This window comes from Xenopus laevis, chromosome 7L, assembly GCF_017654675.1.
Source record: "Xenopus laevis strain J_2021 chromosome 7L, Xenopus_laevis_v10.1, whole genome shotgun sequence".
Lineage (NCBI taxonomy): Eukaryota > Metazoa > Chordata > Amphibia > Anura > Pipidae > Xenopus > Xenopus laevis.
In genome coordinates, this window is record NC_054383.1 from 119810933 (window position 1) to 119834982 (window position 24050).

The 24050-nt window shown below is 41.2% G+C and overlaps 1 protein-coding gene across 5 annotated transcripts in view; it reads right to left on the reverse strand.

Moving 5' to 3' along the window:
* ppp6r1.L (protein phosphatase 6 regulatory subunit 1 L homeolog) overlaps positions 1 to 24050 on the reverse strand; it is a 72879-nt gene that overhangs the window by 25288 nt on the left and 23541 nt on the right. For all 5 annotated transcript variants that reach the window (XM_041568371.1, XM_041568370.1, XM_018224291.2 and 2 more), the window contains 11 exon segments: positions 22683 to 22748; positions 20398 to 20510; positions 18463 to 18576; positions 15752 to 15920; positions 15055 to 15207; positions 13233 to 13367; positions 10278 to 10342; positions 8992 to 9107; positions 8336 to 8421; positions 7296 to 7385; positions 5774 to 5871 (listed from right to left, as the gene is read on the reverse strand). In XM_041568371.1, the coding sequence (XP_041424305.1) occupies positions 5774 to 5871; positions 7296 to 7385; positions 8336 to 8421; positions 8992 to 9107; positions 10278 to 10342; positions 13233 to 13367; positions 15055 to 15207; positions 15752 to 15920; positions 18463 to 18576; positions 20398 to 20510; positions 22683 to 22748 (1205 nt within the window).

The following is a 24050-nucleotide window of genomic DNA, read 5'->3' on the forward strand; positions in this document are numbered from 1 at the left end:
CCTTGAAGGAAGGTCTTAATGTTAGGTCGCAATGCCAACTGCTGCTGGAACAAGATGGATAATGCCGAAACCTGAACCTTCAGAGAACTAAGAGCCAGACCCTTATTCAAGCCTTCTTGTAGAAACCGCAATATGTTTCCCTCATGCAGGACCTGTGGGTTCTCTGAGTTGTTCTCGCACCAAGCAATGAATGTCTTCCACACCCTGTGATAGATGCGAGCGGACACCGGCTTTCTGGCCTTCATCAATGTAGGTATGGCCTCCGTGGGAACCCCAGAGTTGGAAAGGATGAGGGCTTCAAGAGCCACGCCGTTAAATCCAGCCGTGGAGAATTCGGGTGGAACAGCGGTCCTTGTGACAACAGGTCCTCTCTGACTGGAAGATGGAAGGGAGCCTCTGCTGCTAGAAGCATGAGTTCTGCGAACCAGGGTCTTCGGGGCCAGAAAGGAGCTACCAGTATTGCTTCTACTGCCTGTTCCTTTATTCTTCTGATGACCCTCGGAAGTAGGGCCAGGGGAGGAAACACGTACACCCTTTGAAATGGCCATGGAGCCACGAGTGCGTCCACTGCTATTGCGAACGGGTCCTTGCTTCTTGCCATGTAACCTGGCAGTTTGTTGTTGTAGCGAGAGGCCATCAGGTCTACCTCTGGCGTACCCCATCGTGCCACGATCTCCTGAAACACCTCGGGATGAAGGCTCCACTCTCCCTGGTCCACTGTCTCGCGACTGAGGAAGTCTGCTGCCCAGTTGTCCACACCTGGAATGTGTACCGCCGATATTGCTGGTACGTTGTCCTCTGCCCACAGAAGAATCTTTCAAGCCTCTGCTAGGGCAGCCTGGCTTCTTGTGCCTCCCTGATGGTTGATGTAGGCTACTGCCGTCATGTTGTCTGATTGTACTCGAATCGGCCGACCCTTCAGGCAGGTTGTCCAATGGGATAGGGAATGCCGTATGGCCCTGAGTTCTAAGATGTTGATGGGAAGGGAGCTTTCCTCTGCGCTCCATTTTCCCTGAACAGTGAGGTTGTCTAGAACCCCTCCCCAGCCCTGGAGACTGGCATCTGTCGTGACAATAGTCCACGAGTGGTTGGGGAAGAGTTTTCCGGACTGCAGTGTCAGAGGTCGAAGCCACCATGACATGGAATCTCGAACTGGGCCTGTCACCAATATTCTGCGATCCAGGTTCCCTTGAACCCTCTTCTGGTGCTGCAGTATTAATCTCTGCAGCGGTCTTGTGTGGAGCTGAGCATAGGGCACTGCTGGAAAAGAGGCTACCATCGTTCCCAGGGCTCTCATGGCGATCCGTAACGGTATGGAAGTGTTCCTCTGAATGGCTAAGAGCCGAGTGCGGAAGGCAGCTATCTTGTCTGGGGGAAGGAAAGCCCTTCCCCTGGATGTATCCAAGGTTAGACCAAGGTACTCCGTCCTTTGAGAGGGTGTGAATACTGACTTCTGATGGTTGATAAGCCAACCCAGCTGGGATAGAGTTGCCATCACCTTTTGAAGGTGGATTGAGGTCTGGGACAGAGACGGGGTCTTGATGAGAAGATCGTCTAAATATGGAATGACCCCCACTCCCTGGAGTCTCAGTTCTGTCAGGGCTGGCAGCCATCACCTTTGTGAAGACTCGCGGAGCGGAGGAGAGACCGAAGGGGAGAGCCACAAATTGCCAATGTTCTCCTGCGGCAAAGAAACGAAGGAATCTGTAATGGTTGGGGTGAATAGGTATGTGTAGGTATGCGTCCTTGATGTCGAGTACGGCCATGAACTCCCCTTTGTCTAAGGACAGAAGAACGGATTGCACTGACTCCATCTTGAAATGTTGTTTGCGGACGTATCTGTTCACCCTCTTGAGGTCCAGTACTGGACGATAAGAACCGTCTTTTTTGGGTACAATAAAAAGGTTGGAATAGAAGCCTCGACCTCTGTCGCGGGGAGGAACGTGTTGTATGACCCCCGAAACTGCCAGGTCGTGAACGACAGATCGATATGCAGAGCGCTTGGGTTCCTTTGGTGGCAGGCGGGAAACGAAGAATCGTGGTGGGGGAATCTGAACAAAGTCTATGAGATAACCCTGGGCTACTATCTTTTTGTACCCAGGGATCCTGTACTTGCTGTTCCCACACCTCCCGAAAGTGTCTTAGGCGGCCGCCTAAGAGGATGCCCTCGGGGGTGGGCACCCCCTCATGCGGAGGAAGACTTGTCTTGAGAGGGCTTGTTGGCATGTCGAGTTGCAGACCAGCTGGAGCTTTGCTTGGACTGAAACCTGGAACGACCCGCCGACTGATGTTTATCTGTCTGTGACCTCTGTCTCTGCCCCTGTCCTTGACGAAAGGGCCGGAGAAATGGCCTCCTCTTGAAAGTGGGACGCTTGGGTCGGTTCTGTGGAAGAAGGGTGCTCTTACCCCCAGTCGCCTGAGATATTATTTTATCAAGTTCTGCCCCGAAGAGCTGTTTTCCACCGAAGGGAAGACTGACTAGCGATCTCTTTGATGTAATATCTGCGGACCATGTCTTCAACCATAGAAAACGCCTGGCTGCAATGGACTGAGCTGAGGCTCTAGCAATTAGTTTTGCGGCATCTAGTGCTGCCTCACAGATGTAGGCATTTGCGTCAGCGATCTGGGACAGGATCTGATCAGTAGATGGGTCCTCCGAGCCAATGAGCTGTGCTACTTGCTCGACCCAGACCTCCATTGCTCGTGACACCCATGCAGTTGCGAAGATGGGTTGTAGAGCTGCCCCCGCTGCTGAGAAGATGGCTTTGCAGAAGCCCTCTAGACGTCTATCAATGGGGTCCTTAAAGGATGCTGCATCCGCCACAGGAATGGTTGTGGTCTTGGACAGCCGAGACACAGGAGGGTCTACAGTAGGAGGAGAGGACCAGAGGTCAATACACTCCTGTGGAAAAGGGTAAGACTGAGTGAAACGCCTGGATAGTTGAACCTTACGATCTGGCGTCTTCCATTGTGCCTTAATAATGTCTTCTAGCTGTTCATAGGCTGGAAAGACTGTATTAGACTTCTTCTGTCTTTTGAAGATATTCTTGCCTGGTTCAGCACTAGTCACTGAGTCCTCAATATTTAAAGTCTGAAGAACAGACTGGATCAGGTTTTCTACCTCCTTATGGGAACGAGGGGAATCTTCTTCCTGATCAGAATCATCCCCTGAAAGAATCTGGCCCTCTTCTCCTGAAAATTCTTGCTCCTCAGGGGAGTCTGGTGGAGAAGGAAGCTGTCGCTTGGAAGTGGCAGCCTGGGCCTGCGCTCCTATCCTGGGTGGCTGCCCGGATAGGTGTTCTAGTACCTTGTCTAAGGTCTCTGGTATCCTGGCGAGGTTCTGAAGTCCTGCCAGCGATAAGGTTAGCGCTCGCACCAGTTCGGAATCCGAGCTACCCTGGCTAGCCGAAGCTGCCGCTGAGCCGGATGGTAGGGTGGCATTAGGTTGGGAAATAGCAGGGGTAGAACCCTCCAGGCAAGATACACACAACGATTCAGCAGAAGCGCCTGAAAATTTGGCCTTACACCCAGTGCATGCAAAAAAGGAAACCGCCTGTTTGTTCCTAAGAGAGGATCTAGTATCCACCTTGTCAGCCATGTCTAAGAAGGGTTCCCTGACTGACTATGACCCTAGAAGTAGGCAGGGAATAAGAGGCCCTCTTTCAAGCAGTCTTGACGTTATCTGCAGTAAAGAAAGGGAACAGATATAAGCTTCTCACTAACTAAGAGAGCTAAGAAGTATTGTAAGTAAAAACTTACAGTTAGAAACGGTTAGAACAGGCCGCAGTCTCTCACACAGAGGCAGTAGACGGGCTCCGACTCGAGTGGCGCGTGTAACAGGCGCGCAAGATGGCCGCCGATGACGTCGGCGGAACCTGAAGGGACTTCCGCATGTGAAGCCCTCAAGAAAGATGGCGGGCGCGCGCCTCTTCCTAGTACCCGGCCCTAACTAAGATGGCGGCCGCACCGGAAGAGCCGCATGGCGGCCGCGCCGCATGGCGGCCGCTCCACCATGTCGGCCGCGCCGCATGACCGCTCTCAGCTCGATCTGAGCCGGCCGCGCGGAAGAGCCGCATGGCGGCTCTCAACAAGATGAGCCGGCAGACGAACCCGGAAGAGCCGCATGGCGCCGCGCGGCGCCGCGCCGCATGGCGGCCGCTCCACCATGGCGGCCGCGCCGCCTGACAGTTCACAGCTGATCTGAGCCGGCCGCGCGGAAGAGCCGCATGGCGGCTCTCAACTAAGATGAGCCGGCAGAGAATCGCTCTAAGAAGGCTGCGCCTACCAGGTGACACTAGCTGCCTAGGGAATACATAAGGGGGAAAAGGGGAAGAGACAGACTACTTACCCCTCCACGCCAGCCGAATAGTGCCCAATGCTGGTGCCTTGACCCTGGACAGACCACTGGGGCGGCCTCCGAAGAGCGGGATCCAGTAGTCACAGGGTAATGAGGGGAGCCTCAGCCTGCAGACCTCCGTGGAGCGGAAAGGCTCTAAGGGGCACAAATAAACTAAAATCAACCATAAACATAGGATGATGTCGGCTGGGGGGGTTCTGGAAAAGGTAACCCTGACCCCCATAACTGGCATGGTACATGAATGCCTCTATACCACTGCTCCCTGCCAGAGTATCCGTCCTCCTTCTGAGGACACTAAATAAAAACTGAGGGTTACAGGAAGTAGGCAGGGGATAAAGCCCAGTGCCGGAGGAGGAGCTTCGTTAACTGTTTAGTGTCCATCCTCCAGCAACAGGATCCTTATCCCCATGGTGCCTGTGTCCCCCAATCTAGGCAAGAGAAAAAGGGCCTAGCCCCAAACATGATGTGTTCTTCACATTCCCAATAAAAATTTTGCAGTCAAAGAAAACTGCTGTGGATTTGTCCTGCACTTTGATTTCCTTTGATTGACTCTATTGGGGGATTGACACAGGATACCCCGCAGGATAACCAGAACCAAGCAACTAAATGGTGAGCTGCAGCCCATTTATATTCAATAGACTGTCATAAATCCACATCTGACCAGGCCCCAGTAAGCTCACAAAGACCACAGTTTTAGTCCCACACAAGAGTCTGCAACATATATAGGTGAACAAAACAGCAAGAAGTTGTGAGTTCTTTACTCATAACTTCAAAAAAGGTCTTTACTTTTGGAGAAAACAACTTCTTGCTGTTTTGAATTTTTGCACCCATGGACTGGGGTGAACTGTGAGTATTTTTCTCCCCTCGTTCATTATTTTTTTTGACACTTTTTTTCTGATTAATAATGGTATAATTATAGGCATTGTGCACCAATTTCTTTAATATTTTGACATACAGGTAAACAGGCAAATTCAACGGGACAGATGTCCCAACTTTAGCTTACTACAAGTCTAAAGGTGGCACCAATAATATGATATTCAGTGTGTATGGTGGGAGACGAGACGACCAATATCAGCAGAAGACTTGGATATCAGTTAGCTCGAATATTAGGATGGCTGAAAAATTGATTGGGCACCTTTGAAGGCACTCGAACATCGGCCATTGTTAGTGCTGAATCATCAGATACAGGTAGAATTCTATTGTTTCTACCTGTATATCTACCTGTATATCTAACGATTCAGCTCTACGTGTGTGTATTGAAACAAATGATCTTTCCTGGTAAAGATGTTTTCCAGCAAAGATTGTAATTGTAACATCAATGGCCACCTTTACAAACCAATCACAGACTCATGATATATAATCTGTCACAAACTAAAAACTGCCAATAAAAAAATGAAAAAAAAAAAATGTACTGACTTGACATTCTCTTCTTGCTCTCCAAACTCTTCATCATTGAATCCAAAGTGGTCGATAAAGGCAGATGTCATCTGCTGCATTTGATAATCCACAAAAGCCTGAAACAAAGGACATATGATAAGGTTCACTAAACATACATCGCTAATGAATAAAAATTACGTTTCTACATGTGGAATTAAGGTTATTGAGGAAAACCAGCTTGTGAAATGGATGTTCTCTTCCTTTACGGATATGGTAACCCAGGTTATATTTAAGTTATATTATTTAAAGTCATCCATGGAGCCCTTGGACAAAGGATGGGCCACAAAAATCTCTCAAGAGTGGCCACCGTTGGGATCAGATTTAAAGATCAAAAACATAACTACTTTTATTACATGTTGAACGCACTTGTCATTTGTTCAAATCTATTGGTAAAGAATTTTTTACAGTACATAACAGTCAGGTTGGCAGGACTATCAGGTCCAAAAACAGGGCCAATAGGTCCGAAACATGTCGTGTGGTGACACAATAAACAGCATAATTGCAGTTAACCTGCTGTCGTGAGTGATTCCCACATTTCACAATATATTGAATATATACAGGGTGCCAGAGACGGCGCATCCAGGGAACCATCACAAACGCTAATCAGTGTAAAACCCTCTGTTATAGCTCCAAAAACAGCTAAGTATGGGAGAATTACCTGATGCAGTGGCCTATGCTTTATTCCGATTACAGTTTATATAATGAATAAAGTGCCCCCTATTGAAATATAAGGATAAGTTGCAGAGGAGTTCCATGACCATATAAAACAGTGGTCCCCAACCAGTAGCTCGTGAGCAACATGTTGCTCTCCAAACCCTTGGATGTTGCTCCCAGTGGCCTCAAAGCAGGAGCTTATTTTTGAATTCCTGGCTTGGAGGCAAGTTTTAGTTGCATAAAAACCAGGTACACTGTCAAACAGAGCCTCAATGTAGGTTGAAAATCCACATAAGGGCTACTAAATGGCCAATCACAGCACTTATTTGGCACCCCAAGAACATTTTTCATGCTAGTGTTGCTCCCCAACTCCTTTTACTTCTGAATGTTGCTCACAGGTTCAAAAGGTTGGGGATCCCTGATATAAAAGGACGAGGCCAAAGGCAGAGTGCTTTTATACAGGTCATTGAACTCCAAGGTGACTTCTGATATCCTCATATTTTGCAACAGGGGGTACTTTATATTACAGTATAATACACAAGTTTTGGTGGGTCATGTGACTGAAATGACATCACTTAGCTCTGATTATAACGGATGACATCACTAAGAACAAGGATATTATCTAAACAGGTACCGGTTACGGGTTACCCGCAAAAAAAAGGGGGTACCCTGCTGAATGAGGGTAGGGATTTTCAGGTGCGGGTATAGATGCGGGTTGCGGTTCGGGTCTCGGGCTGAGGGTTCAGGTCTTATAAATTGCTTTCGCACAGGACTCTAATTCATGGCTCTTGTGTATTATATAGAAATATTATGTACTGGAACAAAGGTTAAAATAGTGGAATAGAACCTGCTGAAGCACTGCCTCCTGGGGAAAGCTGAATTCTTTCAGGTCACTGTCTTCGTCATCACTTGAGGAGTGCATGTTTCGCATGTTAATCTGAGCACAAGGAAATAAAGGTCATACGTTTAGTTATATTGCATGTGGAAGAAACAAGGGATCATGTCTAACAAATTAGCCCTAAAGCTTTTGTTAAAATCCAGTAGAACAGAATGCCTTGCTCCTCCCTCCCAAAGCGTACCACTGCACCCAACATTTGATGTACCCAGTTGTAAAAAAAACAACAAAAAAAAAAAACAGTGTTGCAGCAGGTTAATGCATATCACATCCTTTTCTCTATGCACAGCTGAAGCCAGGTCTGGAATGGCTTAAAGGAGAAGGAAAGCTACCAAAGCAGTTCATTGCCAATAGATAAGCCACAATAGTGCAAGCTATAACACTATATTTATTCTGCAGAATGCTTTACCATACCCGAGTAACAGCTCTAGAAACTCTGTTTGTTTAGGATAGCAGATGCCATATTAGCTTGGTGTGACATCACTTCCTCCCTGAGTCTCTCCCTACTCACTCATAGCTCTGGCCTCAGATTACAGCAGTGAGGAGAGGAGGGATGGGGTAGAGGAGCAAACTGAGCATGCTCAAGCCCTAGCCCTGGAGGTTTATGCAGAAAACAGGAAGTCTGATACAGAAGCCCATGAGTACACAATAGAAGGAAAGAAATGTGGTGTTTCTTTTGACAGAGGACTCAGAGCAGCATTACTTTTACTGGTGTATTTATATAGACCTTTCCAATAAAGCTTACTTAGTTTTAAGGCTTTACTTCTCCTTTAAATTGCATATGTTCTACAAAAGAGGACCTGTAGGGGTACAAAATGGCACCCACCAACTTTTGAAAAAAGGGGCAGTTTAGGGGGGTATCAGGGAGCACTGTTCTTCTAAACTTTCCCTCTTAATAAAATGCATTTCAATTATTGGAAGTGTTGCCAGAATTTTTGTTTTTTTTTTAACAGAGAATAATTCAGATATAAAAATTTGAGCAAAAATCTTACAAGGTCAATGGTATTCTTCTTATTTGTTTCTGTAAGGGATCCAGTTACAAAACCATCCCAATGTTCCTGTTCTTCATCAGTAAGATCTGTTAGAAGGTACGTGAAATAGTGCATTACATTCTGTCCAATGTTTTGCCCCTATTCACGGTCATGTATCATTTGCTTATTTCCCCACAAAATGGACAGGTTGTAGAACTACACCACTTGTTAAAGGAACAGTAACATCAAAAAACGAAAGTGTTTTAAAGTAATACAAATATAATACAGTGTTGCCCTGCACTGGTAAAACCGGTGTGTTTGCTTCAGAAACACTACTATTGTTTATATAAATAAGCTGCTGTGTAGCAATGGGGGCAGCCATTCAAAGGAGAAAAGGCTCAGGTTACACAGCAGATAAGCTCTGTAGAACATAATGGTGTTATCTGTTATCCACTATTTAACCTGTGCCGTATAGACTTTTTTCAATTTCCGCCATTGCTACACAGCAGCTTATTTATATAAACAATAGTAGTGTTTCTGAAGCAAACACAGAAGTTTTACCTGTGCAGGGCAACACTACATGATATTTTCATTATTTTAAAACACTTTTTTTTTTTAAATGTTAAAATATTCCAATAAATATGCACACATTTAACTGCGCCAGAACGCATCCTCACCTTTTATCAGCTGCCCAACTAGAGACACATTTGGTCCTTTTTCAGAACTCTGTACAACTGAATTTGCGATTTTAGTCAGATGGCCCATAAACCCTCTGCGTCGCCCTCCTTCTGATCTAAAGAAATATAGAAACACGTTGTGTTGATCTTCTGAGGCAAAGACATGCTGAAAGACATCTATGGGGGTTGTTCACCGTTACCTTTTAGTATGATGTAGAGTGATATTCTGAGACAAATTGCCTTATTCTCATTTTTTATTTAGCAACTCTCCAGTTTCCACTTTCAGCAGTCCGGTTGCTAGGGTGCAAAGTACCCTAGCAACCCTGCATTAAAGTGAATAAAAGCCTTAAAACTGAAAAGGAGAGAGCCTTTAAAAGAAAGATGAGCATTTTTTTTTTTTTGGATTGAAAGTTGGAAAGAGTCAAGTAAAATAATTCAAAAAAACTATAAAAAAATAAATAACGAAGACCATTCAAAAGTTGCTTACAATTGGTCATAATATAACATACTAACTCAAAGGGGTTGTTCACCTTTACATTAACTTTTAGTATGTTGTAGAGTGTGATATTCCGAGACACTTAGCTATTGTTTTTCATTTTTTATTATTTGTAGTTATTCAGTTATTTAGCTTTTTATTCAGCAGCTCTCCAGTTTGCTATTTCAGCAATCTGGTTGTTAGGGTCCAAATGAACCTAGCATCCATGCATTGATTTGAATAAGAGACTGGAATATGAATAGGAGAAGCCTGAAGAGAAAGATGAAGAATAAAAAGTAGTAATAACAATACATTTGTGGCCTTACAAAGCATTTGTTTTTAGATGGGGTCAGTGACCCTTATGTGAAAGCTGAAAAGATTCAGAAGAGGAAGACAAATAATGAAATAACTTTAAAAAAAGAAAGACCAATTAAAAAGTTGCTTGAAATGGGCTATTCTATAACACAGGGGTCCCCAACCATTTTTGGCCTGGGGACCAAAGATGAGCCAAATTTTTTTACAAGGACCGGAGGGTTTGGAGGGGGGTCGGGAAGGGGGTCGGTGGGGTCCATTTCCATGTAAATTTTAGCACGCCGGCGTTCATTGTTTGGCGGCCCACCTCAGGACTGTCCGCAGCCCAGCAGTTGGGGACCCTGCTATAACATACTAAAATTTGACTTAAAGGTGAACAACCCCTTTAAAGGTGAACCACTCGTTTAAAGCAAAGTGATGATACCACAATGGATCATTATTAAAGGGCAAGTTGTTCAACGGAAATGTAACTGTCAAAATGATCTTTAATAAGTCTTACTGTTCCTTGTCGTTTTCTTCCCATGCGGACAAAATTCTCTGGACGAGGTGACATTTTTGCAGCAGCTGATAAAGAAAGAGTATGTCAGATCCTAACAAATCCAGTGATGAGGTATCGACAGCCCATGCAGACATTTAGGGGCAGATTTATTAAGGTTTGAGATGGGTTTTCCACGAAAAGTTGCGTTTTTGAGGTTATTTTTTTGGTAAAAACTCACAAATAAATGTTTAGATTTTTTTTAAAAAAACCCTGGACCCTGGAAATAGCTAGAATCCAAAAACACGCCAACTTTCCAGGTCATTGAGAAGTCAATGGCAGAGGTCCCTTGAACCATTTGAAGATGTTAATAGACTTCATTATGTTCAAGTTTTTCTCAGAGGGTTTTGCCTGAAAACTCGATACATACGTTAAATACGTTTTGTTTTTTTTTTATCCAGTTTCACAACTCGAACTCCCAGAATGGAGTTTTTTTTCCATTCGAGTTTTTTTCTTAAATAAGAAACCATTCGAGTTGTGAGTTCATTTGAGGTGTAAAAACTCGAACATTCCACCCTTGATAAATAACCCCCTTTTATGTATAGTCAAATTCAATACAGCAATAAGCCCAAAAACCTACATCTTTACCATGATAATGTAGCTTGCTAGGTGGGTAGATTTGACTAAAAGAATACCCTACAACAGTAAAGTCTGGGCAAGTGTGCACGGAATAGCTGAATTGTTTAGTTAGTTAGTTATATCCTTATAAACGATGACAAGTGATGTCATCAATTATAAACGGTGCGTAGTGATGTCATTTTTGTCACATGACTACTAAAACTTGTGTATTATAATAAATACCACTTGTTGTCATGGAACTCCTCGGTGACTTATAATATCCTTATATTTTAGAATAGGGGGTACTTTATTCACTATATAATTTACAGGATATTCATGGCTCTTGTGTATTATATTAATAATACACAAAAGATATGAATATCTTGTAAATAATATCCTTATAAACGGTGAGTTCTGATGTCATTTCTGTCACATGACTCACTGAAATTTGTGTATTATAATAAATAAAGTACCCCCAGTTGCAAAATATGAGGATATTAGACGTTACCTTGGAGTTCCATGACCTGTATAAAAACACTCGCCTTCGGCCTCGTGTTTTTATATGGTCATGAAACTCCTCGGTAATTTATAATATCCTTATATCTTACAAGAGAGGGTACTTTATTCACTATATATCTTTTGGATTAGAATCTTACACCTATCTTGCATATCCTATTCTCACCAGCCTCTTGTTACCATACATTTAACTACAAGTTTGATATGTGGGACCCTGGGGAAAAGCATCAAGCAACGGCAGAATCTACAAATGTATAAAAGCTTGGGAAGGCCACACATGATTATGAATTGTGTCTTTTCATTAGGCGATTATGAAAGTAAAATAGCACAATGACAAGTCAATTGACAATGATAGAACTTTAATTTCACATTTTGCATCTAAAACTGTAAGGGTAAAATGACACGGATGATTTTGATATCAGATTTTGTGGGTTTGATTTTTTTCGGATCTTGCCATTCAGCACCAAGCAACAGCACAAGATTTGTAAGATGCTACAAAATCTGATTCCCCGCTAGCTAGAATGTAAAGTCAGATCAGATAAAGGGTTTGATTCAATTCAGTGAGAAAAAGTTATCTCATGGTTTAGCATGGACGAGATTCAATTCAAGGGAAAAAAAAACTTTTATCCAAATTCAGTTTGTTTGTTTTTTTCAAAATGCATCAGTTAATAGTGCTGCTCCAGCAGAATTCTGCACTGAAATCCGTTTTTCAAAATAGCACACTCATTTTTTTCATATTTGATTTTGAAATCTGACATGGGGCTAGACATATTGTGAATTTCCCAGGGTACCCCAGTCATGTGACTTGTGCTCTGATAAACTTCAGTCACTCTTTACTGCAAGTTATATCGCATATACATTGCCCCCCCCCCCCCAGCAGTCTAACAACAGAACAATGGGAAGGTAACCAGACAGCAGCTCCCTAAAGCTGGCCATAGACGCAAAGATTCGATCGTAAGACATTTTTCGTCCGGTGGAGATCGGTCGTTTGGTCGATCGGACAGGTTAAAAAATTTCTGTCGGCTGCAGGTTATATTTCTGCATGTATTGCTGATCGTATGATTTTCAGAGGGAGACTGTCACCAGCTTTGGTCGGATGATTGCGGTCACGGGGAGAACATCGGCTAATCTGTTCTTTTACTACTTCATGTGATCGGAATGGTTAGTGGCAGGTCAGGAGATCTGATCATTCGAGGATCGGATCTTTGCACCTATGGCCAGCTTTAAACAAGAAAACAGCTGCCTGGTAGATATAAGAACAGCACTAAATAGTAAAATCCAGGTCCCACTGCGACACATTCATCATCCTAAAGTGCTGACTCTGTCTGAAAGCACATGACCAGGCAAAATGACCCGAGATGCACCTACACACTAATATTACAATTAAAAAAATACACTTGCTGGTTCAGGTATGAAATTGTATATGGTAGTGTAAAGAGTATAATTTAGAAATAAAAAAAGACACCATAAAAATCATGAGAGTTTTTAGGCGATAAACAGTGAGTTTTTCTGAATTGAATTGCATCTCGTTCACGAGTTTTCATGTGATAAATCTTTATCTCACTGAACTGAATCTGGCCCAAAGTCAGAGGGTGTAGTTTGTTCATGCATCTACGTCTGACAGTCAATGTATTTTAATGCAGCCGCCCCATCCTACAGTCGTGTTGCATCGGACGGAAAATATCCATGTAATTTACACATAAGAATTTTGTATCAGTCCCATTATATTTTAACCCCCCCAACTGCATCCGATCTGACCCCAACCGACACTTGTGGAGTTAAGCCCTAATTGTACCTTTATATTAGCTAATTCTATAAATAAATAAATAAAAGCATTCAACTTACGTATCTGACAAGAGGGCTGCCTTGCGCCTCATCTTCAATGGTTTCTTCCAAAGGAGATGAATTTAAAATGGTGGTGATGCAAACCTCTACTTGTGCATGCAGGAAATTATTGTACATGTATTGGAAATAAAGGTCCTAGAAGAAGAAAAAGAGTGATATCACTGAAGCAAAGAATACTGTTTATGGAGTCCAGTTAGGGAATACCATTAATGGAGTCTACAAGAGAAGCTATGGCTATTACTGCATTATTGAGGCCCTCCTTCATTCTTTTTTCATCTCATCAATTTTAGTGGTCACTGACATCATTTATATGCAAGTCATGTGAAAGCATGTTGCTCGATAGAATGCTTTATCAGACAAACTCATTAAAGGGGTGGTTCACCTTTAAGGTAACTTTTAGTATGTTATAGAATGGCCAATTCTAAGCAACTTTTCAATTGGGTTTCATTATTTGTTTTGTATAGTTTTATACTTATTTGCCTTTTTCTTCTGACTCTTTTCAGCTTTCAAATGGGCTTTGCTGACCCCATCTAAAAAGCAAATATTCTGTAAGGCTACACATTTATTGTTATTATAATTTTTATTCATCTCTCATCTTTCTATTCAGGCCTCGCCTATTCATATTCTAGTCTCTTGTTCAAATCAATGCATGATTGCTGGGGTAATTTGGACCCTAGCTACCAGATTGCTTAAAATGCAAATTTAAGAACTGCTGAATAAAAATCTAAATCACTCAAAAACCTTAAATAATAAAAAATGAAAATCAATTGCAAATTGTCTCAGAATATCACTCTCTACATCATACTAAAAGTTCTCAAAGTTGAACAACCCCTTTAAGTGCATAAAGATCCCGATGGTAAAGACAGTCTGCTGAGAAGAGAACTCAGAAGAAAGTGTTGAGAATACTTAGAGCCAATGGATGTTAACTACATCTCCCAACCAATGAAAAGTCATTGCCACTCTGCTTCTATGGAAATCTAAGGCCCTCATATACGGGCAGATATAAACTGCCAACAGATTAAGTAGACGTTTTATTGCCCAGTGTATGGGACCCTCAGACGGGCTTCCTCAAGTATCTGGCAGAAAGTCAGACAAATGTCAATCGGCTGGGCTTAAAGGACAAGTAAACCTTAAAAAAAGTGAATGTAAAATTGATGAGGGGGCTATTCTAAGTACTTTTGCAATGTACATTCGTTATTTTTAATTCCAAGATATTAAAGGATACATGTACTGTTAACATGAATTCATTTTAATACAAAAGCGACCCCCTGCTGGTCATTTTACGACCAGTCTGACCACCAAATAGTCAAGGAAGTTATCAGGAGAAATAAATACGATGCTCTTCTGCTTAGGAAAGACTTGAGAAAGGTTTCTAATTCTTTTCCTAAGCAGAAGAACATCAGAGCAGCCTCTTTCTTTCTCCTGACAACTTCCTTGACTACTTGGTGGTCAGACTGGTTGGAAAATGACCAGCAGGTGGCGCTGTTGTAACAAAATTAATTCATGTTAACAGTACTTAATATCTTGGAAGTAAAAAAAAAAAATAATAATGAATGTACAGTACATTGCAAGTTCTTAGAATAGCACCCTAATCAATTTTACATTCAGTTATTTTTAAGGTTTACTTATCCTTCAGAAATCCCTTTGGTTCGAGGACCACATTGGTTCGTTGATGCGGTCCTTGCTCTGACCGGCCGTTATGATCCGATCGTTGGGCCCTAGGGTTAACAACCAGATCAGTCGGCATATCTGTGAGAGATCCGCTTCTTTTGGAGACCTCTCCATATGTATGGGCAGCTTTAATCAAGTGCATATAGCTTACCAGCATGGTGTTCAGAGTGTCCAGCTCAATCAGCTCTTGATTTAACACGTTATTGTTTGCATTGATTATGCTAGCCAACAATTTCACCACATGAAGTCGAGTATTACCCAGGGGTGGATCAAGGACGCCCCATGTGGCTTGTAGGCTTTGTTTCTGCAAAAAGAATAATTACATTTTTAGCCATACATTTAAGAAAAAAGCATTGCTCCAAAGTTACGGCACAGAATAGGCACCAAATATTTAAAGGGGAACTATCGTGAAAACGAAAATTTAATATAAGCTTCAACATACTGAAATAAGAAACTTTCTAAAATGCAATCAATTAAATATTCTGCATTGTTTCTTAAATAATCAAGTTTATCTTCACTTTCCCTCTCAGCATCTGTTTCTCTTCATTCTGTCTTCGTGCAGCAGTTGGGTCAGATATTCATTGACAGTTAGATCCAATATATTTATAGACATAGACTCAATTTTAATCCTATAATTCCAAATGTTAAAACCTATTTTCTTTTTTCCCTGTAATAATAAAATGGTACCAGATACTTGATCCAAAGTAAGATTTAATTAATCCTTATTGGAAGCTAAACCAGCCTGTTTGGTTTAAATACTGGTTAAATTATTTTTTTAATAGACTTGGCGCCATTACACCGGCATTACTAAGAGAAATGGCGAGTGGTAAAAATAAAGATGCATGTACCTTAGGTGGGTCTATGAGGAGCTGGTGGAACTGGTGTAGGTGCTCCTTTATGGCAAGCAGGGTGCCCAAGCTAGCCTGGGTGTTGGAAGTAGAATCTAACCCAGCAGCATTTATCTCTAACTGGCCATCTAGATTGCAGTAGAAACCGCTCATTCCTCCTAGTTCAGACCTGCAAAATAATACAAACTAAGTGATAGTATCATTTAAATCATTTAAAGGGGAACCCAAATACACTTTTGTGAAAGAGAATGTAATCCTGATATAAAGTAGAACCACCATTTTACATCCCCTGACTTTAAGTTTTCCCTCATTTTACATTGTTTTTTGTGGTCCCACCTAAATATTATGCATAATACATTTCCCTGATTTTACATCTTTTTTTTCTGGTCCCCTGAAAAACATAAAATGGGGGTTCTCCTGTATCTGATATTCATTGATCATTTTCAGTGGTTACAGTATCTTAAAGGGGCGGTTCACCTTTAAATTAACTTTTAGTATGTTATAGAATGGTTAATTCTAAGCAAATTTTCAATTGGTCTTCATTATTTATTTTATATGGTTTTTGAATTATTTGCTTTCTTCTTATGACTCTTTCCAACTTTCAAATGGGGGTCACTGACCACACAAATGCTCTTTAAGGCTACACATTTATAGTTACTGCTACTTTTTATTATTTATCTTTCTATTCAGGCCTCTCCTATTCATTTTCCAGTCTATTATTCAAATCAATGCATCGTTGCTAGGGTAATTTGGACCCTAGCAACCAGATTGCTGAAATTGCAAACTAGAGAGCTGCTGAATAAAAAGCTAAATAATGAAAAAAACAAACAAAAAACGAAAACCAATTGCAAATTGTCTCAGAATATCATTCTCTACATCATACTAAAAGTCAACTGAAAGGTGAGTATGTTATCGTAATGTAATGTAATATAATATGTCAATATGTAATGGTTATTGACAGCAGAAGTCTATCTGGTTTGTACTGTCTGCACTGCTGGCTCTGATTTTTGAAAGAGACCTGTAAGATAACCAACTTTGTTTACATTTGTTGCAACCATCACAGTAGGAGAAATATACTGTTTTCTATAGCAATTCAATTACAAATACATTTAAAGGGGCTGCTCACCTTTCAAAGGTGATGTAAACTAGAATGTGTTATTCTGAGACAATTTGCAACTGGTCTTCATTTATTATTTGTGGCTTTTGAGTTTTTTAGCTTTTTGTTTAGCAGCTCTCCAATTTGGAATTTTAGCAGATATCTGCAGAGTCCCAATTACCCTAGCAACCAGGCAGTGTTGTGAATGAGAGACTGAATTATGAATAGGGAAGGGTCTAAATTAAAAGATAAGTTATAAAAAGCAACAAAGTACAACATTTTAGTCTTGAAAAACAATAGCTTTTTTTGCTGTTGAGGACAATAACTCCAAATTTGAAAGCTGGAAATAGTCAGAAAAGGAAAGCAAATAATTAAAAATATAAAGACCAGTTGCACAGTTCCTAAGAACTTGCCATTCTATAAAATATTAAAAGTGCAGCCATAGGTTGGTCAGTCAGTGAGGGATGATATCAATCCAGCTAACAGTGCAGCAGTAAAGAGTGACTAAAGTGTCACAAGTAGCACAAATTACATGACTGAAGGTACCTGGGAAACCAACAACATGTATAGTCTAGTGATGTGCGGGCCAGCCCGAAGACCACAGACTGGCCGCACAAAGTTTTCGGGTCATGCCCTTCTTCTGCCCCGCTTCCGCCTCTGCGTGCCTCAATTTATGAACTTGTGCAGGCCCGCCCCCTTTAGTGACATCACAGTGGTCGGGTCAGACGCAGGTATATATAGAGGGGGAACGGGCCAGGTTATGGTCGGGTGTGGGTGGAGGAGCAGCAGGTTAGGGTTGGTGAGAATCGAGTTTTTCTCAACTAGTATAGCCCAAATCAGATTTCAGATTTTGCGCTTTTCAAAAAAATGGATTTTAGAGTAGGATTCTGCTGGAGCAGTACTATTAATGGATGCGTTTTGAAAAAAAAAAAAACATGCTTTCCCATGATAGAATCCCTTTAACGTGAATTGGAAAGTTGCTTAGAATTACATTTTCTATGATTGTGAAAAAAAAAGCAGAACATAAAACACACTGTAATGTTCCCCTGCACTAGAGTCTTGCGTGGAACCAATTTCTAAGACCCGGACCTGACCCGAAACTGCAAACGGCATATTTTCCCACTTTGATCCGCTACCCGACAAGGACCCGCAACTGCCTTATCCGCAACCCGACTCGCAACCTGCCGATCACCATCAAACAGGAACATCAAAAGTAGGCGGGGACAGAAACAAGTTTTGCAAAACTTTAAAAGGAGTAAAATATAGACAATATTACATAAGATAAGAAATTTAGATGAGACCCGCAACTCGACCCACAGACCCGCGGCTATACCCGCACCTGAAAATCCTACCCTCATTCCGCAGGGTGCCTGCTTTTTTTGCAGGTAACCACGGGTACCCAACCCGCTGCAGGACTCTACCCTGCACACATTATGATGGGTGCATGACGTTCTACAGAACACGACCCCATATGGAAAAGGACAGAGATAGATTTGAGGAATAGCAGCGTTGTACAGCAATACACGCATGTAATGAAAAGAGTTAAAGGAAATAAATAATTGAAAGCCCAGTTGGTAAAAATAAAAACTATTGTAAGTAGAGCACATAACCATACCTTGGTCTGCGTGGCTCCAGCAGAGTTAAAAGCACTTGAGTTCCATTGACAATCACAGATTCATTATGTTCCCCTTCAAACATGTTGCTCAGGAGCTGCTCAATAGTTTCTTGCCTATGGAATACATTGACAAGAGGATCAGTATGAGAATATACACAATTATAACCGTTTCTATTACAGAATGACACGTCACTGTATTCTGGGGGTTCATAGTGACTCAACATAAAAGGCACTCACACCTAATTTTGTCTCCCGAACCATACATGAAGTATCACTGTAAACTATTGCCCCTTAAAGGAGGATTCAACTCGTAGTTTAAAAAAACCCTTCCCCCATTACCCTGGGTAATCCCTCCTCCCCCCCAGCCTACCTGCCCCAAATGCCCCTAATTTTTTTTACTCATCCCTCTGTGCAGATTCAGGCCTCGGCGTTCACGGAAGCCATCTTCTTTCTTCGGAAGTTTCGGCGCATGCGCAGTTGGAGTAAATTTCTGATCCTGAACCACTGCGCATGTGCCGAAAGTCACAAAAGTTTCCGAAAATTTTTCAGAAATTTCCGGGACTTTCAGCATATGCACAGTTGTTCAGGACTGGAAACTTACTCCAACTGCACATGCGCCCGAAAATGCCATCAATACAGGAAGAATACCGGAGAAGAAGAAGATGGCTGCCGTGAACTCCGAGGCCTGAATCTGCCGCGAGGGTGAGTAAAAAATTAGGGGGGGGTTTCCTACCCAGGGTGGGGGGGGGAGGGTTTTTTTTTAAACTTAGGGTTGAATTCTCCTTTAAAGGACCAGTAACATAAAAAAAATGTGTTTGTATACATTGAAGAAAAAAAAAAAATATATATATAAAACTTTAAAATCGCAATTTCTTTATTAAGAAATAACTTACTGAAACTCCACTTGCATTCCTCTTCAGAAAGACATATTGTCAATTTCCTAGCTGCCCCAAGTCATGTGACTTGTGCTTTGATAAACTTCAATCACTCTTTACTGCTGTACTGCAAGTTGGAGTGATATCACCTCCCTCCCTTTTACCCCCCAGCAGCCAAACAAAAGAACAATGGGAAGGTAACCAGATAACAGCTCCCTAACACAAGATAACAGCTGCCTGGTAGATCTAAGAACAACACTCAATAGTAAAAACCCATGTCTCACTGAGACACATTCAGTTACATTGAGAAGAAAAAACTGCAGCCTGCCAGAAAGCATTTCTCTCCTAAAGTGCAGGCACAAGTCACATGACTGGGGGCAGCTGGGAAATTGACAAAATGTCTAGCCCCATGTCAGATTTCAAAACTGAATATAAAAAAATCTGTTTGCTCTTTTGAGAAATTGATTTCAGTGCAGAATTCTGCTGGAGTAGCACTATTAACTGATGTGTTTTGAAAAAAACATGTTTTCCGATGACAGGATCCCTTTCAGAACAGTCCACTGCTAAATCCAGATGGGGGACAAGTCAGCACTCTCTTTTCATACTCATTCAATGAAGTATGGATGGAAGCAGCAGCTTTTGGGCAAAGGCAATGTGAATATAAAAGTCTCTCTAAGAGGACCAAGGCCATCCAGATGTCTTGTGTGCTATTGCCCTTGATTGGTTTTCTACTAATACAGATATGCGACCTGTTATTCAGAATGCCCGGGACCCAGGGATTTATGGACAACGGATCAATTCGTAATTTGCATCTTCATACATTAAGTCTACTAGAAAATGATAAATTAAATAAACCCAATAGGCTGGTTTTGCCTCCAATAACAACTTGTTATAAATTAGTTTGGATTAAGTGCAAGGCTCGATTTTTATTATTAGAATTTGGATTATATGGAAAAAAAAGTCTATGGGAGACAGCCTTTCCAAAATTCTGAGCATTCTGGATAACGGGTTTCCGGATAAGGGATCCCATACCTTACAAACGAATGCATGTATGACTTACTCTTCCAGTGTTGCCAATAGCTGATCTGGATCAGGACTATCTTGGATCTGGATCATCTGCTCCCGACTCAGCCGAATAATGTCACATAAAGACTGTGAAGCATTGGAATGTTGCTGGAACAGATATGAGAATCACATTGGTTTCAGCTCATACGAGTTTAAGTTCATTTTACTTTTAATAGAGACTTGCACAGAATGCTCTTTTATAATTTATGTGAATTATATTGTTATTTCATATCACCATCCCCATAAACTGTACTCTGGGCAAATTTGCCCATGGGCAGTTATCCATAGCAACCAATCACTGATTAGCTTTTAAAAGTCAGCCGCAAGTAGAACGAATGCAGCAATTTGATTGGTTGCAATGGGTTACTACCCATGGGCAAATTTGCCCTGTATTGATAAATGACCCCTAGTGTGTCCACTAAGACATAGAGTGTGTTGGCTTCAGAAACTTGAATATAGTTTATAAAAATAATCTGGAGCACAAAATCATAAGATTTGGCGGCACTCTGGTTAAAAGCAGGTTTATTGCAGACCTGCTGATGTTGTACGCGTAACTCGTTAACGCGCTAGGCATATACACACAGGTATGGGATCTGTTATCCAGAATGCTCAGGACCTGGAACTTTCTAGATAACAGATCTTTCTGTAATTTGGATCTTCGTACCTCAAATCCACTAGAAAATCGTGTAAACATCAAATAAACTTAATAGGCTGGCTTTGCCGCCAATAAGGATTAATTATATCTTAGTTGGGATCAAGTACAAGCTACGGTTTTATCATTAAAGAGAAAAAGGAAATCATTTTTAAAAACTTGGATAAAATGGAGTCTGTGTATCATTTTTAAAAACTTGGATAAAATGGAGTCTATGAAACACAGCCTTTCTGCAATTCGGATAACGGGTTTTCGTGTCCATCCAAAGAAGATCAGCACTCTCAGGGCTTAAAAATATGAAAAAAGGTTTTATTGAAAATAACACAGCATAGGACTAACGTGTCGGCTCTGTCCACGGCCTCTCTCACTTTAAGAATGGCTCTGGACAGGGCCGAATTAAGCCTGAGAGTGCTGATCTTCGATATGTATAACCGACGTTTCAGTCCCCTTTGGGACCTTTTTGAAAAATGTGGGAATCACAGAGCGATGGATATTTAGGACAAGGCGGAATCTCAAGTAAAACTCACACTCACCGACTATATTCAATGGGAAGATAATACTGGAGATTTGCAGTTAAATAATACATTACTGTTAAATGAGATTCTCATATGTATCGTGCGTCAATATGTTGAATTATAAATCAAGTTTGAACAGTCTGTGGGAGGACATCTATCTTTTATATTGCACCGGGATGCTATCATCACCCTAGCATTTGTATTTGCGTACTACTGACTAAGGACAGAAAAAAATGCATCTACTTTATTTTACTTTTGTTGTGCTCACATACAGCATTGTTTTTCATGTTAATATGGCTGGTCTACATTTTCTGTATGTTCTGATAAACGTCCTGGTATCTAAAACATTCTTGACATCACTGCACTTAAACGGATTATGTTGCAGATAAGTTAAAAGGGTGGGTCACCTTTAAGTTAACTTTGAGTATGTTATAGAACAGCAAGTTCTAAGCAACTTTTCAATTGACTTTCATTTTTTCTTTTAAGTACTTAATTATTTGCCTTCTTCTTCTGACTCTTTCCAAGCTTCCAATTGGGGGTCACTGACCCCATCTATAAAAAGAAGTGGCTGTAAGGCTTAACATTTATTGTTATTGCTGATTTTAACAGCCATTTAGTATGATGTAGAGTGATATTGTGACAAAATTGAGTTATTTAGCAATTTCAGCATTCTGGTTGCTAAGGTCCAAATTACCCTAGCAACCATGCATTGGTTTCAATAAGAGACTGGAATGTGAATAGGAGAGGCCTGACTAGAAATATGAGTAATCAAAAGTAACAATAACAATACATATTGTAGCCTTACAGAGCATTTGTTTTTAGATGGGGTCAGTGGCCTTCATTTGAAAGCTGGAAAGAGTCAAATAATTCAAAACCTATAAATAATAAAGACCAATTGAAAAGTTGCTTGGAATTTTTTTATAAAAATTAACTTAAAGATGAACGCTCAGGGTGGTGTACCACTTCTGGCAGACTATAAAGCAAAGCGCTCCAGGTTCTCCACCCTCTCTTGTTCTGTTGGTTTTATAATTAATCAAATTTTATGAAACCTGCATGTGTGAAATAACAGAAACCCAGTAAAAAAAAAAAAGTTAGATGTTGTGTTGCACTTACATTGTCATCTTTAGAAGGATGGATCATTTCAATTAATCTTTGCACAATTTTCTCTTCATTTAGCCACTGCGTGAGGAAAGGATAAACTCATCAATATCACTGATAAACAGACTCTAGGATCAGTGATTTTTAGGGATGCACCGAATCCAGGATTCATTTGGGGATCCTGCCTTTTTCAGTAGGATTTGGATTCGGCTGAATCCTTGTGCCTGACAGAACCAAATTCTAATTTGCATATGTAAATTAGGGATACGACCGAATCCCAAATAGAGGATTTGGTGCAACCCTAGTGATTCTAGTTACACGATTGTTATGCAATGATGCATGTTTTCCATCTTGTATATCAGAAAGGCACGAGGAACCATTTTGGTATATTGGACATAAAGGGAAACTTCGGATGTGATTCTGAATGTATAAGTAGTGTGCTCTAGTCACAGAGCTATTCTGATCCTTGCTAAACTTGGAATGCTAACCTCATAGTCCTTCAGACATTGTTAGAATACAATCACAACCGTTAAAATTTTTTAGAAGTTGTTGTTCATAAGCTGTTTTAGGGGTTAGAAAGTGAGCATCTCTGGATATCATGAATAATTGCCCACAAAGAGCTTAAAACTCTGACATCCAATAGCTTTCAAATATAATACATCTAGCTCTCTGTAAGAGTTTCGGATTTGCCAAGGAGAGAAAAAGCAGCTCAAAGTTATACAAAACAGTGCCACAAAGCATGTTTTAAGCATAAAAAACAAAACATCACAATTCAGGGTGCTGCTTTTTCATATCTGGATTGTTATAGGTAACCCCTAGCAGTGAGAACTACAGCTTGCACTTATTGCTATTATTGCTTACTCTCTTTATTACGCTTATGATTCAAAACTTGTTTTGGCTTTATTATTCAGGTGCCTCCAAGGCAGAGGTCTCTGTATCAAAACAATTCATATATATATTTCTACTCATCAAAAAATTATTGTGTTAAAAGGGGACCTGTCACCCTAAGAAATAATTCCAAATTGTTTTCTATCATGTTAGTCGAGTAAAATAAACTTTACTTGCACTATATTTATTATTTAAATATTTTTTCCTTCAGTCTTGCAATTACACTATCACAGCAAACAGGCAGGAGCCATTTTGTGGACACTGTTATTAAGAAAATTGTAAATCACCTTAAAATCTTGTGTATGCACCAGAACCTAATTCCCATTTGCAGTGCCCTATATAATGTGAGACGTGCAGTGACATGTAGGAAGTGCTGAATGGAAAGTGAAAGTAATTGACTGCCCCCGTCTCTATGCCTCAGGCATAGAGGCGGGGTAGATAATATTTGATTGACAGCTCAGATATTTAAACACCTTTATAACCAGTATGGTTGTT